General features: G+C 47.0%; 1 protein-coding gene across 1 annotated transcript in view; it reads left to right on the forward strand.

Annotated features, from left to right (window-relative positions):
- The window catches only part of col16a1 (collagen, type XVI, alpha 1), a 414,952-nt gene that overhangs the window by 111,628 nt on the left and 287,500 nt on the right, over positions 1–15,824 (forward strand). The window contains exons 16-19 of the mRNA XM_063033604.1: positions 1,502–1,546; positions 4,769–4,864; positions 7,670–7,708; positions 8,879–8,923. Coding sequence (XP_062889674.1) covers positions 1,502–1,546; positions 4,769–4,864; positions 7,670–7,708; positions 8,879–8,923 — 225 coding nt within the window. The remainder of the gene's footprint in view (positions 1–1,501; positions 1,547–4,768; positions 4,865–7,669; positions 7,709–8,878; positions 8,924–15,824) is intronic.

The following is a 15,824-nucleotide window of genomic DNA, read 5'->3' on the forward strand; positions in this document are numbered from 1 at the left end:
AGTGAAGAGCTGGTCGTGCATTCTGCTCATAGAGATTAAAATTATTACACGGTGCATTGAGGTAGAATAAGGTAAAATAATAACAATGCAAAATAAAGTGTAGTGGCTACAGAGAAAGTGCAGTGCAGGTAAATAATAAGGCACAAAGTGATAATAGTGTGGAGGATCGGTGAGATTCTGGGGTCCGTGTCCATAGGGCACTCAAAGCTGCTGCGCAGGTTGACAGTATTGTTAAGAAGGTGTATGGTGTGTTGGCCTTAATTATCCCTGGGATTGAATTCAAGAGCCGTGAGGTAATGTTACAGCTATATAAGACCTTAGTTAGACCCCAGTTCTGGTCACTTTACTACAGGAAGGAAGTGGATACTATAGAAAGAGTGCAGAGGAGATTTACAAGGATGTGCTTGTATTGGAGAGTGTGATTAATGAGAATAGGTTGAGTGACTTCCTTTTTCTCCTTGGAGCAATAGAGGATGTGAGGTGACCTGATAGAGATGTATAAAATGATGAGAAGCATTGATCGTGTGGATAGCCAGAGGCTTTTGCCCAGGGCTGAAATGGCTAACATGAGGGGGCATAGTTTTAAGGTATTTGGAAGTAGGTACAGAGAGGATGTCAGGGGTAAGTTTTTCGCACAGAGGGTGATGGGTGCATGGAATGTACTGCTGGTGACGGTGGTGGAGGTGGATACAACGGATCTCTTAGCTAGGTCATGAAGCTTAGTAAAATAGAGGGCTATGTGTAATTCTACACAGTTTCTAGAGTAGGTAAAATAGTCAGCACAACATTGTGGGCTGAAGGGCCTGTAATGTGCTGCAGATTTCTATGTTCTATTGTGAAATCAAGAGTCCAACATATCATACTACGGAACCATATAATGACAGGAGGGTAGAAGCTGGCCTTGAACCTGATGGTAGGTGCTTTCAGGCTTTCGTATCTTCTGCCTGATGAGAAGGGCAAAAGAGACAATGTGTGGGGTGACTGGAGTCTTTGTTAAGTTAGCTGCTTTACTGAGGTAGTGAGACAAAGCTCGTGGAGGGGAGGCTGCTAAAGCAGAGTTCAGAGAGTGGTTAGAGAGTTCAGAGTAACAAGGGGCTTGGTTGTTGGGTGGGATATTGAAAGGATGGCACTCAAGCCAGAGAGTGGGAGTGAATCAGGTGATCGGCTGTGGAAGAAGCACTGGGGAGATTTGATGGGGCGAATAGACAGTCCTGTGCAGGAACTATCTGTGCTAGGAACTCAGTGACCCATGGAAGAGTTGGAACTTGATGAGGGTTCACAGGGAACAGTAGGACTCCTGAAGGCATTTTCCACCAGTGACCACTAAATGTACAGTGGTGCTCTTACACCAATCCTCTGGAATGTTGAATTCTGGGAAACAGTGACCACAATTTCTGGCCGTGAATTAATTGCTAGACAAGGGATTTCAGACCTGGGGTTTGTGGTTTGGTTCCTTAATACCTTGCTAACTGTTCTTTCTTGTGTATTTTTGTGTTCTCAGGGAAAACCAGGAGAGAAGTGTATTGTAGGACCAAAAGGTGCCAAGGTGAAAGACTTTGCATTGATTTGCATCTAGACCTGTGTCATAATTCTGCAGGACCTGAAGAAGGGTCTTGACCCGAAATGTCGACTGTTTACTCTTTTCCATAAATGCTGCCTGGCCTGCTGAGTTCCTCCATCAATTTTTGTGTGTTTCTTTGATTTCTAGCATTTGCATATTTTCTTTTGTTTATGATAAAATCTATACTTGGCTGCCATACTCAGCCATCATAGATGTAGAGTGGCATTAATAACCATGCAATCACTGAATGGTTACTTCATGCAAGGAGGCCATTCAGCCAATCACTCCTACTAGCCCTACCTCCCTGCTCTCTGCCCACAGCCTTGTACTCTTTTTCCTATCAAGTGCTTATTCAGTCAGCACCTTTTTGAAAGCCACAATTACACCAACACCACTCACTGTATAACAAAATCTTCTCCTCGGGTCTCTTTGTTTTTTTCGCTGTCCACCTGCATGCACTGACCCGGTTCTTGAGCCGTTACCAGTGGAGACAGCTTCTCTCTGTCCCCTCTGTCTATGGTCTTGATCCTTTTAAATCCTCACAACTTCCTCTGTTCCAAGGAGAACTATCGCTACTTCTCTACCCTCTTCGTATAACTAATGATTCGCTCCCATTTTATTAAATCTCTTTTGCTCTCTTTCCTTTGGCTATACATCCTTTCTAAAATGTGTTGCCTAGGATTGGACACAATATTCCCTTTGTGGCTGACCCAGCGAATATAACCTAAAATCCGAAACCATTGGAAGTATACACCATGTCAGACAGTATCTATGGAGGGAGAAACAAAGAAATGCTTCAGCTCAAAGATTCTTCATTGGCACCAGAAAAGAGAAAATAAAAGCAAAAGAGCACCAAGTTGTAGGAAGGGTTGAGAGAGCCGGATGGGCCTCTGGATCACAGATATTTCCTGTCCAAGTTACCCCCTATGTCCCATCCATCCCTCCAAAACACCCTTGCTGCTGGTTGCTGACTTGACATCTCTTTTTCTGAGTTCTGATGAAGGATTTTCGACCTAAAGTATAAACTTCTGTATCTGCTTCAACAGATGCTGACTGACTGCAGAGCATTTCCTACATTTTCTGATTTTATTTCAGATCTAAAGCAGCTCTTTGATTTTTGTCTGGTGACTAGTTGCTCTGGTGCTCTACCAATTTATGAAGTCCATATTTCAAATGCTGTTTTCACCCCTTTCTTAATCTGGTCATCACTAGTTGCTGTATTATTTTTAGATATTCTGAAATACAGTGAAAAGGTTTGTGTGTTTCATGTCATCCAGACTGATCATTCCCTTCACAAGTGTATTGAGGCAGTACAAAATGGAAAAAAATTACAGAATGCAGGATTTAGTGTTACAGTTACAGAGAAAGTGCGAGGTAGGCAGACAAATAAAGAGCTACGGTGAGGTAGATTGAGAGATTTTTTATTGCGTAAACAAAAGCTGCACTTATTTCCAAGATCTCTTAGCTCCTGTCTCTTTTTAGACTTGATGAGATCATTGTTTCAACCCAAATGTAGAGCTTCTCATTTCTCAGTGTTAAATTCCATCTGCACTTATCTGTTCATTCTGCCAGTACGTCCATTTCAATAACACCCATTTTAACAGTCAGTAGAACATCAAACACAGAACAGTACAACATGTACAGGGCCTTGGCCCATGATGTTGGATCAGATTTGTAACCAACTCCGACATCGATTGAACCTTTCTCCCCCCACATTCCCCTCCATTGTTATTTCTTCCATCTGCCTGTCTAAGAGTCTCTTAATTGTCCCTAATGTATCTTCCTCTCCACCAGTCCTGGCAGCATGTTCCATGCACTCACCATTCTGTGTAAAAATTTTACCTCTAACATCCCCCAATACTTTTCTCTGATTACTTTAAAATTATGCCCTCTCATATTAGTGATTTCTACCCTGGGAAAAGGTCTCTGGCTATCCATTCTATCTATGCCATTTATCATCTTATACACCTCTATCAAGTCACCTCTCATCCTCCTTCACTCGAAAGAGAAAAGCCCTAACCAGCTCAACCATTCCTCATGAGAAATATTCTCTGATCCTGTCAGCATCCTGATAAGTCTTCTGTGCTCTCTCTCTAAAGCTTCCATATCTTTCCTATAATGAGGCGACCAGAACTGAACACAGTACTTCAAGTGTAGAGCTGCAATAGTAAATTGTCATAAGATCCCTCTGTTCCTCCACACTTTTAAGAATCCTGCCATTAACCCTGTATTCGACCTTCAAAAGTGAACCACTTTGCACTTTTCCACAATAAACTTCATCTGCCACTTCTCAGCCCAGCTCTGAATCCTATCAGTGTCCGCTTGTAACCCACGCAACCTTCTACACTATTCACACCTCCACCAACCTTCATATTATCTGCATACTTATTAACCCACCCTTCCACTTCCTCTTCTAAGTTATGTACAAAGTTCACAAAGAACAGAAAGCTGTGGACACTACTAGTCACGGACCTCAGGGCAGAATAAACTCAATCTATAGCACCTTCTGCCTTATACAAGCAAGCCAATTCCAAATCCATGCACACAAATTTCCCTGGATCCCATGCCTCCTGACATTCTGAATAAGCCTATCATGGGGAACCTTGTCAAAACCTTACTTAAATCCATTTTTACCATATCCACTGATCTACCTTCATCAGGTCAGATGGCCAATGACAGCTGTAGGAGTAGCCTTCCTATTGGCTCCTTGTGTCTTTTCACATCAGCAGCATAACAAAGGATAGGGCTGGTACAGAGAGACTCTCTCAGCCAGTTGCTGAGACATTGTGTCTCCCAGTCAGGGCAGAGGGCCAGTGCTCAGACACTGTTTCTCTCAGGGCAAAGAGCCAGTGCTGAGACACTGTTTCCCTCAGTCAGGGCAGAGAGCCAGTGCTGAGACACTGTTCCTCTCAGTCAGGGCAGAGAGCCAGTGCTGAGGCACTGTGCTCCCAGTCAGGGCAGAGGGCCAATGCTGAGACACAGTTTCTCTCAGTCAGGGCAAAGAGCCAGTGCTGAGACACTGTTTCTCTCAGTCAGGGCAGAGAGCCAGTGCTGAGGCACTGTGCTCCCAGTCAGGGCAGGGGGCCAGTGCTGAGGCACTGTTTCTCTCAGTCAGTGTAGAGGGCCAGTGCTGAGACACTGTGCCTTTTGAACCAGTGACTGTGACAATCTTGCTTCAACTCAAAACCTGTTTGTTCTGTGGACCAGGGAGATCCAGGACCAGTGGGACCAGAGGGCCTTGCCGGTGAGCCAGGAGCCCCAGGCCCTCCTGGTGTTCCAGGAATCGGAATCCCAGGAAAGCCGGTGAGTATCCATGCAGGAATGAGCAAACACAGCACTGACTGGCACCATTGACCAAGGCACTCGGGCTCAGGGAGGATGGCATGGAGCAAATTGGTCACGATGCACTGAGGCTCAGGGAGGGCGAGGGTTTGGGGAGAACGCCCCCCCAGTGTGACTGCTGAGTCCCTCCAGACACAGGCTGGGGTGCAGAACGCTTAGATAATGCGCATGTAACCCTCAGGCTTGGCCAGCACGTGTTCGTCTAGGGGAAGACAGCTTCTGGCCCAGCCAAACTGAGAAACCTCATTTGTGTGGAAGCTGCATGATGTGTTGCCTGGTTACAAAATATCAGGCAGTACACCATATGCAATTAAATGATTGGACTTTATAAATCCTAATCTGAATATAGAGTTAGCAAAGAAAGTTAAAATATAAAGTGCCCATTTTAGGGAAAAAGTCAAAAGTGCACATTAGAGCTCTGATCCATCGACTTCCTCCTGGCGTCACTGACCTTTCAACACTCGATCCCTGTCCACTCCGCCCGGTGGTTTACCAGCTCTCTCCACATGCGTCATCTTCTCTCCCCGAAAAAAGACTGCGAAAATCTCTCTTCCAGACCTACAAGAAAGAAAAACATCCCTCTCATCGGATAGCCCCACATTCCAAAGCCCTGTTATCTCTAGTCATAACCCAGACATTGCTGCTATAGAGAGGCCATTACACTAACAGTGAAACCTTACAGCGTGTTACACACAGGACAGTCAGAAGTTGGTTGGATGACAACACTGACTCTCCTAGCTACTGCTCACACACTCTCCCCTCCTTCCTGCCCCCAGCTCCACCTCATCCTCCCACACTTCCCTATGCCTCACCTACAGCCTCCCATCATCTCTCCTTGCTCTCCCTCTTCCCTTCTCCCAGTCCTTCCACTACCCACTGCATTCTCCACCTCCCTCTACCTGGGCTCTGATTTTGTCATTTAACCTCTGACCTTCTAGCCCAGCCCCTCATTGGCTGTGCTCTGCATGCACCAACTTCTCATAGCCAATTGAAAGGAAACACTTTCTTCATACACAGTTGGTTCTCCTTTGACAGTCAGCCTTACTCACAGCTGACACAAATCAAAGATGGCATAGATATTTTATGTGGAGATACATCACCCACATAAATTCTTCATGGTAACTGATGGCAGTGTCTGGAATTCCCCCATACTCCGTGATAATCTTGAAGAGTTAGCAACAGCTGCTTCCTCCTTCTCACCTCCAGTATGTGATACCTAGTCCAAGATATGAAAGCAGTTGTTTCACCTTGTGTGGCTGTGATCTGTTGTGACTGCCCTGACTCTGGTTTGTCTTCACCATGACATCCTGGTGCAGAGCTCCCCATGGACTGCTGCGGGAGACCTGGAAATGTCTTGCACTGGAAGTAACTGTCACTGTCCACTGCCAGCATAATGTAAGCTGTTTACTCTCATACTGAGGGTCAGTGTAGTTTTATAGTACAGCCAAGGCTCTGACCCCTACACCCACAACACCCACCATGTGTAGCTCAGCCAATTAGCCATTGTCCTGGCCGATCCTGCCCTCATTACCCTGCACTGACTGACCGCTTGGGACTCCTCCAGGTCCAAAAGCACTGCACCATCAACCCCCACAATGACCCTGTCCAATTCCCACCCCCGACTTGTCAATGGTATTCCTGGCCCTGTTCCCCTATCCCCAAAGCAATATCTACTCCTCACCCCTCACCCACAACTTTAAGTTCTGCTTCCCATCAATTCCACATTCTAACTTCCATCTGCAGCCAAGCAGCACGGGATTTACAGCATCGTATTTATGGTTCAATCTGCAGGCAACGTGTTCCCAAGCCATCGCCTGGGATCCCAGGATAGGGTTGCATTCTTCCAGCTTCAGATTCATTGGGGCTTGGGCTAAGCATAAAGATGAGCTTCATATTTGACACGTCGATCAGGACATCGAGACAAAGACAAAGCATTTGGATCAACGGTCGACACCATCCCAGGATGTGCTGGGGGCAGTCTGCAACTGTCACCACACTTCCAGCGCCAACATAACATGCCCACAATTTACTAACCCAAACCCGTACATCTTTGGAGTGTGGGAGGAAACCAGAGCATCTCGAAACCCACATGGTCATGGGGAGAACATACAAACTCCTTTCAGAGAGCAGTGGGAATTGAACTCAGATTGCCAACTTTGTAAAGCATTACACTAACCACTATATTACCATGTTGCACACATAAAAATTGCTGGTGAATGCAGCAGGCCAGGCAGCATCTATAGGAAGAGGTACAGTCGATGTTTCAGGCCGAGACCCTTCATCAGGACTAACTGAAAGAAGAGATAGTAAGACAATTGAAAGTGGGATGGAGAGGGGGGACTGTACCTCTTCCTATAGATACTGCCTGGCCTGCTGCAATTTTTATGTGTGTTGCTTGAAATTCTAGCATCTGCAGATTTCCTCGTGTTTCCGTTTTTATTACCATGTTACCTTGGGCTGAGGTGTCCGTCACCTGCACAGTCCCAGACCCACCCGGCCTACTGTGTCTCACTCAGATATAACTACACTTTCAGAGTTTTGCTCAGTGAAGTCAGATCTCTGCGCCACCATGTTCTGGGTCTAGGCTCTTGATTCCTTTCCCCCCTCATATCCCCATCCCCGTTGTTTCCTCTTGTCACCCTCTCAGCACCACTCCTGTTGCCCACTCTGTCCTCTTGGTGACACCCCTCCCAATGGAGCATAAATAAACACAACGTCTCCTTGGTTTGTGCAGTGCTGACGATTGTTTACTTTTCCATCCCAAAGGGAAAGCCTGGTGGCCCACCCGGAGTCAAAGGAGATCCGGTAAGTTTGTTTTGGATTTGGAAATTTCCCATCTGCCCAGCCTCTCCTGGGCATTGCTGCCTGTTTCACCCTCTCAGTTTGTTGGTGGTAAACGACTGGGCTGATTGCATTCTGTACTCTCCAGAACCATCTTGGTGTTTAGGGAGCCAAGGTTCATTACACCATTACCAGCAAACCAGAGAGGACAGACACAAGGATGTGAGAACAAAGCTGTGGAGGATGTCCAGTAGGGTAGTCAGAGTTCAGGGCCTGTACTGTGGCTATAGTGTCCTCAGGGACTGGGGGTGTGAACTGTGGTCACGTGGAGGGAGAGGACAGGCAGTAGCAGATTGCTGGTTGGCACGTTTAGAGGCAGGAGAGACTCTGTAGCCAAGGTGTTGGTAGGTGATAAGAGTCTGGGAGGAGGGGTGGTCAGGCTGTGGGTCTGAATTCCATAGGGAGTAGGGAGCAGTTCATGAATTTGAGATGACCTGACTTTAGAAATCAGCAAAAGGCCATGAGTGTAGGGTGATCATCAGCCTAACGTGAGGTTGGTGCGGCACAGTGGTACAGGAGTGGAGCCTCACTCCAGGTTCAGTTCCAATTTCTGTGCTGTCCACGTGCACTTTTTATGTTCTTTCTGTGACTGCGAGGGTTTCCTCTGGAAGCTTGATTTTCCTTCCACATCCCAGAGTCTTGCAGGCTGGCCAGTTAACTGGCCGCTGCAAATTCCTACTAGAGGATGGATGGGTGGCAGAGTATGGGCCGAGCTAATGAGAGTAGAGCGAGATGAATATAAGTCAGTGGTTGAATGGTGGTGCAGGCTCAAAGGGCCGAATGGCCTACTCCTGCACCTATTTTCTATGTTTCTCTGTTTCTGTGTTGATGGTTAGTACGGAAACAGTGGGCCAAAGGGCCTGATTCTGAGCCGTGTTATCTTATGACTTTGTCCTCAATACTTTGCTCTGACTGTGGGTGAACGTCTCAGTGTTAAGTTTACATCCTCTCCTGTGCAGGCAGATTCCATCACTAGAAGAAGATGCAGCGGTCAGTGATGGGAAAGTTGTGGGATTATTATCTGTTCTGCAGTTGGAAGGCTGATGAGTTGGGCTGGCTGCTCTGCAGTGAAGATTTTATGAGGGGCAGCTCAATTTTAGTCTTTTTACTATGTTCTGTCCCTGTGTTGTGTAGGGAACTGATGGGAACCCTGGCCCTGATGGTCTCCCCGGAAAACAGGTGAGGAATGCGTATGCTTAGCTCTGAAGGAGCAGGCTCTGATCTGACAGTCGGGGAAGTCTACAGTCTTCAGCGTCAACAAGGCTGTGGGGTGCTGCCTCAGGAAACAGAGTCCACGAGGGTGACTGGAGGGAAAGGATGTGGTGAAGTACTGCAAACATCTGCAGTTGACATCAAATGCAGAGGGGATGGGATGGATGTGGTTTTATTCTCTCTGATTGGAGAGCTGGCAACAGTGGGCAAATTAGCTCCCCATCCAGCTGTGATTCAGCTACGTTGGAGAAAGCTGACTCCATCTGATTCATACCCACCCTGCACCAGGAGTAAAAAAATACTGTTTGAAACCCTCAGCTAAACATGCAGCATCTGTAGAGAGAGAAAGGCTCAAAGTTTCAAATCAGTGACTCTCCAGCAGAGCTTAATCGTGGCATAGGAGTGCTTGGTGGAACAGTGTGGAGAGGTTTATGTCTCCACTAGTCCTTGCCATGTGTAAGACAGAATTTAGAATTCTACTCTGATTTTTATCTGGACAAGATCTGGACTTGCTCTGTCCACAGGTGTTGTTCCTGCTCTGGACATGTACGATGGGATGGTCTGGAGAGAGCTTTACTCTGTATCAAACATACACCAAGATTGGAGGTGCACTGCACAGCAAGGAAGGCTATCAGACATTAAGACTGGGACAGAGAAGAAGGCCATGAAAGCTTGCAGTGTGATCTGGCCCAGCTGGAAAATGGGCTGAAAAATAGTAGATGGAATTTAATACAGACAAGTGTGAGGTCTTGCACTTTGGGAGGACAGCCAGGGTAGGATTACACAGTGACTGGTTAGGCACTGAGGGGTGAGTGATGAGAGTCCTTGATGAGGGTAGTTTGGACCCAAATGCTGGAATATTCAAAGCAAGGATTGAGACACGGTATCAAGCTGGATTGAGATCTGAGCACAAAACAAATGCTAAATGATTTCATTAGCAGGGCTTAAAATAAAGCACTGAACCTCAGTTCAGTGCTCTTTAAATACTCAATTCTTGGCACCCAAAACATGATTGCCAATTAGCAGGACTATCCTGAATCCTTAAGGGGATGCATACTCTGGGAGGGTTAGAGCATCTGAATCCCGGAAGCTGCCATGGTTGGGAGCATCTTGTAACAGGATCCCTTCCCCACAGCTGACTCCTGATGGCCTTGGCTACTTGGTGATGGTAGTCGTGGATGAGAGCTGGATCCAAGATGACTCTTTCAGGCACCCAGCACCTCTCCTCATCTGAATTGTGTCCAGTCCATGAGGTATTGCCAAACATCCCGAACAGTATATGTCCAAAAGCCCTCTCACAGTGAAGACCTGTTCCCCATCAATAAAGTTCTGTTGCAGCAGGGCTGATGGTGGTGGGACAAAGGGCCTGGTGCAGACAGGTTTTAATTTGGAGATGTGGAAGGTGGGATTGATCTTTAGGATCCTGGGGAGCTTCAAGATGAAAGCCAGTGGGTTTACTTTCCTTAGGGTTTCAAAGGTCCAGTGAACTTGGGCGCCAACTTTCTAGACCCCACATGGAGAAGCAAATCATGAGTGGACAGCCAGACCTGCTGCCCACGTTGCAGTGTGGGTCCCTGCCTTCTCCTTTGGTTCGCCTTGGTTTCCACCCTCTGTGTAGAGGCCAGCAAAATCTCTTGCCCTAATCCATTTTTGCTTGCAGTGTTGGATGAGATCTTCAGCTACAGAACCCCAACCTCAGCTTCCTGTTCCAGAAAGTGAGGTGGAGGAACACCAAACTAGCACTCGGATGGTGACATCCCGTGCACCGAATGCTGTAAGGTGTAAGGTAGTGTGAGTGACCTCTGCCTACATCAAATGGTCACACCATTCATCAGGTCTTGAGACCAGGCATCTCAGGGTACGTTGGACTGTAGGTGAAACCTAAAGACTTGCTGTTGTCTCAGTCAGCTTACAGAGCACCTTCTAGAAATGTGATGTGACTTGTGGACCACAGTCTGAGGCAATATCCACCAGGAATCCGTGGATCCTAGAGACCTGGTCCAGGACGATTTTGTCCATCTCCGCCGTGGATGATAGCTTCTCCAAGGCAATGAACTTGCAGGCTTTTGAAAACCAATCGCCAAATCCCATGATAATGACTGATGACAGTCTTCCCTTTGGATGGCGGAAGACGCATGACAAAGTCCGTGGAGATGTGTGCCCACAGTCTTTCTGGGACAGTTAGGGAGTGGAGGAGCCCTTGATGTTGGGTATGCAGCTCCTTGTTCTAGGCACACACCTCGGATGCCTGCATATACTGATGATCCTCTAGTCATTCTAGGCCACCAATACCTCCTCTTGATAAACTCAAGGATCCTAGCAATCCCTGGGTAAGCAGTCAATCTGGACAAATGTCCCCATTAGAATACCTGGGACTGGTCAGAACTTGTGATGAAGAGCTGACTTAAGTGACCATTCTTTGGAATCTCCCCTTGTACTTAGGCCCCGTGAACAATACCCCATTGAATTGGCGCTGGGGCAAAATGGTGGTAGGCTGCTCCTCTCTGATGGAATAGGGCATTTGGCTTTGGTTTTTTGATGCTGGTTGGTAGGTCAGGATGAATTCAAAACGGTTAAAGAGCAAAGACCAGCTGGCCTGCTGGAATTCAGCCTCTTGGCCTCCTTTATATACCCCTCCATTGCACTTTTCTATGGGCCTGAGAGTGTGCATAAGGCCAGGTACCAGGCAGCAGGTCTATAGGGTTCGTACGGTGGAAGAATCGAGGCCTTTACCTTGCTGAAGACCTCCTCCAAGTCCTTGTAGATGGAAGGGATTTTGACCCGTTTGTATGTTGCTATCTCCTCAAGATCTTCCTTTGAGGACAACTCCTGAGGTGTCTTAGGTGGCAGGGGTAAATCGACCAACCTCAGAGCCCTCTCCCTCAGCTCACAAAGTTTATTTGCAGAAACGGTGGCCAAATCCCTGTCTATATCCTCAGGTGATGGCAACAAGGTGTTACAGATGGCCCTTGCCTCCCAACCCATGCTAATAGGCTTCAAGGATTGAAGGATCTGGGTATCTGCGTTTAGGAGTCTTTCCTTCCTTGAGACCTGGCGGTTGATTCCTTAGGCTTAGCTGCAAGTTTTCCAGTTTTCCAGACTGCTCAGGCATCTCCTTGGTCTTCTCCAGAACTAGTTCTCTCTCTAGTTCACATGCAGTCCTGACGAGACAGTGTCAGCTCTAGCACTGTCCTGTTGGCTGGGACTAGCTTGTCTGTCTTTGAGGGCAGGACTAGGTCTCCAGAAGGCTCAGGCTACCTTGCACTGAAGGCCGCCACTTTGTTGGTGGTTGATCTTTGGGGGCGGGGGGTGGAGGAGTCTGGGGGTCAGAACACCATGCAGCAAACACACCCTCTTACAATGACTGGACCAAGCAATAATTCTCCCCTCCCTCCGGTCCACAGATGGGTTATGCTGCAACAGTCAAGGGTACCCGAGGATCAAGGGTATGAGTGGAGAGTCAATGATTTAGAAACTAATGTCTTTCACATGATCTTCAATCCTCATCTGCAAGACCAATGTCTTGCTGGATCAGCCCAGAACCCGGCAGGCAGCCATCCAAGACAGTTGCAAGCATGGACTGGCCCAACTCTCGCAGCGGTACGTCTAACAGATGGGTGGTCCTAAGTCCAAGTAATGACCTGCTGCGCCAGAGTCCAAAAAAGCTTTCACCTGCATCAAGTTCTTACCTCAGGTGCACTCTGCTTTCAGCATGAAATGAGAATCCACGGGATTGGGAGTAGTGGCTGCTACCATCACAGTCCTCCTGACACTGGGCAGTCTTAGCAGTTCTCCCAAAGATTTCAGCTTGAGCCATTAAGCCCACAGTAAAAGCAGCTATCTTGACTCCGATGCTGAGACTTCTAGTGCAGCCATCCTGTATGGGCTTGACAGGATCTTGAGCAGGAGATGGGCTGGTCATAGTCCGAGGTTGGGGAGTGAAACTGCAATACGTTGGGACTGGGCTCAGACCGGCTCTCTTTGACCTCCTGAAGATATCCTACTTTCACATTGCCAGATGATTATCAAGAAGGACTGGTTGCTCAGATCTCTGCTGGCTTTCCCAAGGCAAGGGCATCCTTCAGTTCATCTCAGATTCTGGCAGTATAGCATGGCCAAGGCTTCCTCATTCCATCCACTCTCCTGGGCCAAGGTCCAAAATTTGATTGCATAGTTGGATGCTGACCATCCACCCTGCTGAATCTTCATCAGGAGGTCTGAGGCTTAGCTGGCTCTGGCAAGGTAATGGAATATCTTGGCGGCTATGAATTCCTCCAAATCAGAGCAAATTTCTGACCTGCATTCCCAATGCAGAGTGGCCCAGGCTAGGGCTCTTCCAGTCAGAAGATAGATAATGAAGGCCACCTTTCTGTGCTCCAAATGGAACTGGGATGGCTGAAGTTCAAAAACTAATGAACATTGGATGAGGAAGCCGCAGCCCGAGTCATTGTCAGATCTCTCTAGGGTTGGAAACTGTACTGGCTCTGCAGAGCTACTGACTGTCTCTCCCAAGCGATTGACTTTCTTCTTGCAAAAGTTGTCAAAGGGTTATCTGGAGTTTGTGTATCTCCTGGCTCAGTCTGGAAATCCTCTCATGGTTGGCCACAGCCCACGAGAGACTCTGATACTCTGCTGACTCAATTGTACTGTGACAAGAGTCCTTGATGAGGATGGTCTGGACCCAAATGCTGGAGTATCCGAAGCGAGGATCAAAATATGGCATCAAACTGGATCGAGATCTGAGCACAAAATAAATGCTAGGCAATCTCACTAGTAGGGCTTACCATTGAGAAATGAGGCTCCATTCAGGTGCTCTTTGAACACTCAATTTCAGTGCCCAAAACATGATTGCCAATTAGTGGGACCGTCCTGAACCCTTAAAGGGGCTGTGCCAGCTAGCCATACACTGGAGAGTTAGATCATCTAAATGCCGGAAGCTGGCACAGTTGGGAACCTCTCGTAACAGGGTGCGATAGAACTGGGCATCTGAGAATACAGACTGAAAAGCTTGAGCACGTAGACATTAAGGAAGAGGATGTGCTGGAGCTTTTGGAAAGCATCAAGTTGGATAAGTCTCCGGGACTGGATGAGATGTACCCCAGGGTACTGTGGGGAGGCGAGGGAGGATATTGCTGAGCCTCTGGCAATGATCTTTGCATCATCAGTGGGGACTGGAGAGGTTCTGGAGGATTGGAGGGTTGCAGGTGTTGTTCCCTTATTCAAGAAAGAGAGTAGAGATAGCCCAGGAAATTATAGACCAGTGAGTCTTACTTCAGTGGTTGGTAAATTGATGGAGAAGATCCTGAGAGGCAGGATTTATGAACATTTGGAGAGGCACAATATGATTAGGAGTAGTCAGCATGGCTTTGTCTGATGAGCCTGTTTGATTTTTGTGAGGATGTGATTAAACACATTGATGAATGTAGAGCAGTAGATGTAGTGTACATGGATTTCAGCAAGGCATTTGATAAGGTACTCCATGCAAGGCTTATTGAGAAAGTAAGGAGGCATGTGATCCAAGGGGGTCTTGCTTTGTGGATCCAGAATTGGTTAGCCTACAGAAGGCAAAGAATGATTGTAGAGAGGTCATATTCTGCATAGCGGTGGGTAACTAGTGGTGTGCCTCAGGGATCTGTTCTGGGACCCTTACTCTTCGTGATTTTTATAAATGACCTGGATGAGGAAGTGGAGGGATGGGTTAGTAAATTTGCTGATGACACAAAGATTGGGGTGTGGTGGACAGTGTGGAAGGCTGTCAGAGGTTATAACGGGACATCAATAGGATGCACAACGGAGCTGAGAAGTGGCAGATGGAGTTCAATCCAGAAAGTGTGAGGTGGTTTGTTTTGGTAGGTCAAATATGATGACAGAATATTAATGGTAAGACTTGGCAGGGTGGAGGATCAGAAGGATCTTGGGGTCCATATCAGAAGTCCATAGGACACTCAAAGCTGCTATGCAGATTGGCTATGTGGTTAAGAAGGCATACAGTATATTGGCCTTCATCAACCGTGGGATTGACTTTACGAGCCAAGAGGTAATGTTACAGCTATATAGGACCTGGTCAGACCCCACTTGGAGTACTGTGCTCGGTTCTGCTCACCTCACTGCAGGAAAGATGTGGAAACTTTAGAAAGGATGCAGAGGAGATTTACAAGGATGTTGCCTGGATTGAGGAGCATGCCTTATGAGAATAGGTTAAGTGAACTCAGCCTTTTCTCCTTGGAGTGGCGGAGGATGAGAGGTGTATAAGATGATGTGATGCATTGATATGTGGATAGTCAGAAGCTTTTTCCCAGGGCTGAAATGGCTGACACAAGAGGGCACAGTTGTAAGGTGCTTAGAAATAGTTATAGTGGGGATGTAAGGGGTAAGTTTTTTTTTACGCAGAGTGTGGTGAGTGCCTGGAATGGGCTGCCAGCGACAGTGGTGGAGGCAGATACAATGGGGTCTCTTTGGAGACTTCTGGATAGGTACATGGAGCTTAGGAAAATAGAGGGCTATGGGTAACCCTAGGTAATTTCTAAAGTAAGTACATGTTCGGCACAGCATAGACTTTATTGTGCTGTAGGTTTTCAATGTTTCTATCCATAATTCCTTGAAAATGACATCAAAAGTCGATAGGGTTGTAAAAAGGACTTTTGGTACATTGGTCTTCATAAATCAAAGGACTGAATGCAGGAGTTGGGCTGTTATATTGAAGTTATATAAGATGTTGGTGAAGCCTAATATGGAATATTGAGTGTAGCAATAAGATTGAAAGAATACAGAGAAAACTTACAAAGAAACATCCAGGATTTAAGGCCTGAGTTATAGGGAAGTTGAAAAGATTAGGATTTTATTCCCTGGAGCATGGGATAATGAGGGA

Source organism: Mobula hypostoma, chromosome 26 (genome assembly GCF_963921235.1).
Source record: "Mobula hypostoma chromosome 26, sMobHyp1.1, whole genome shotgun sequence".
In the NCBI taxonomy this organism is placed as follows: domain Eukaryota; kingdom Metazoa; phylum Chordata; class Chondrichthyes; order Myliobatiformes; family Myliobatidae; genus Mobula; species Mobula hypostoma.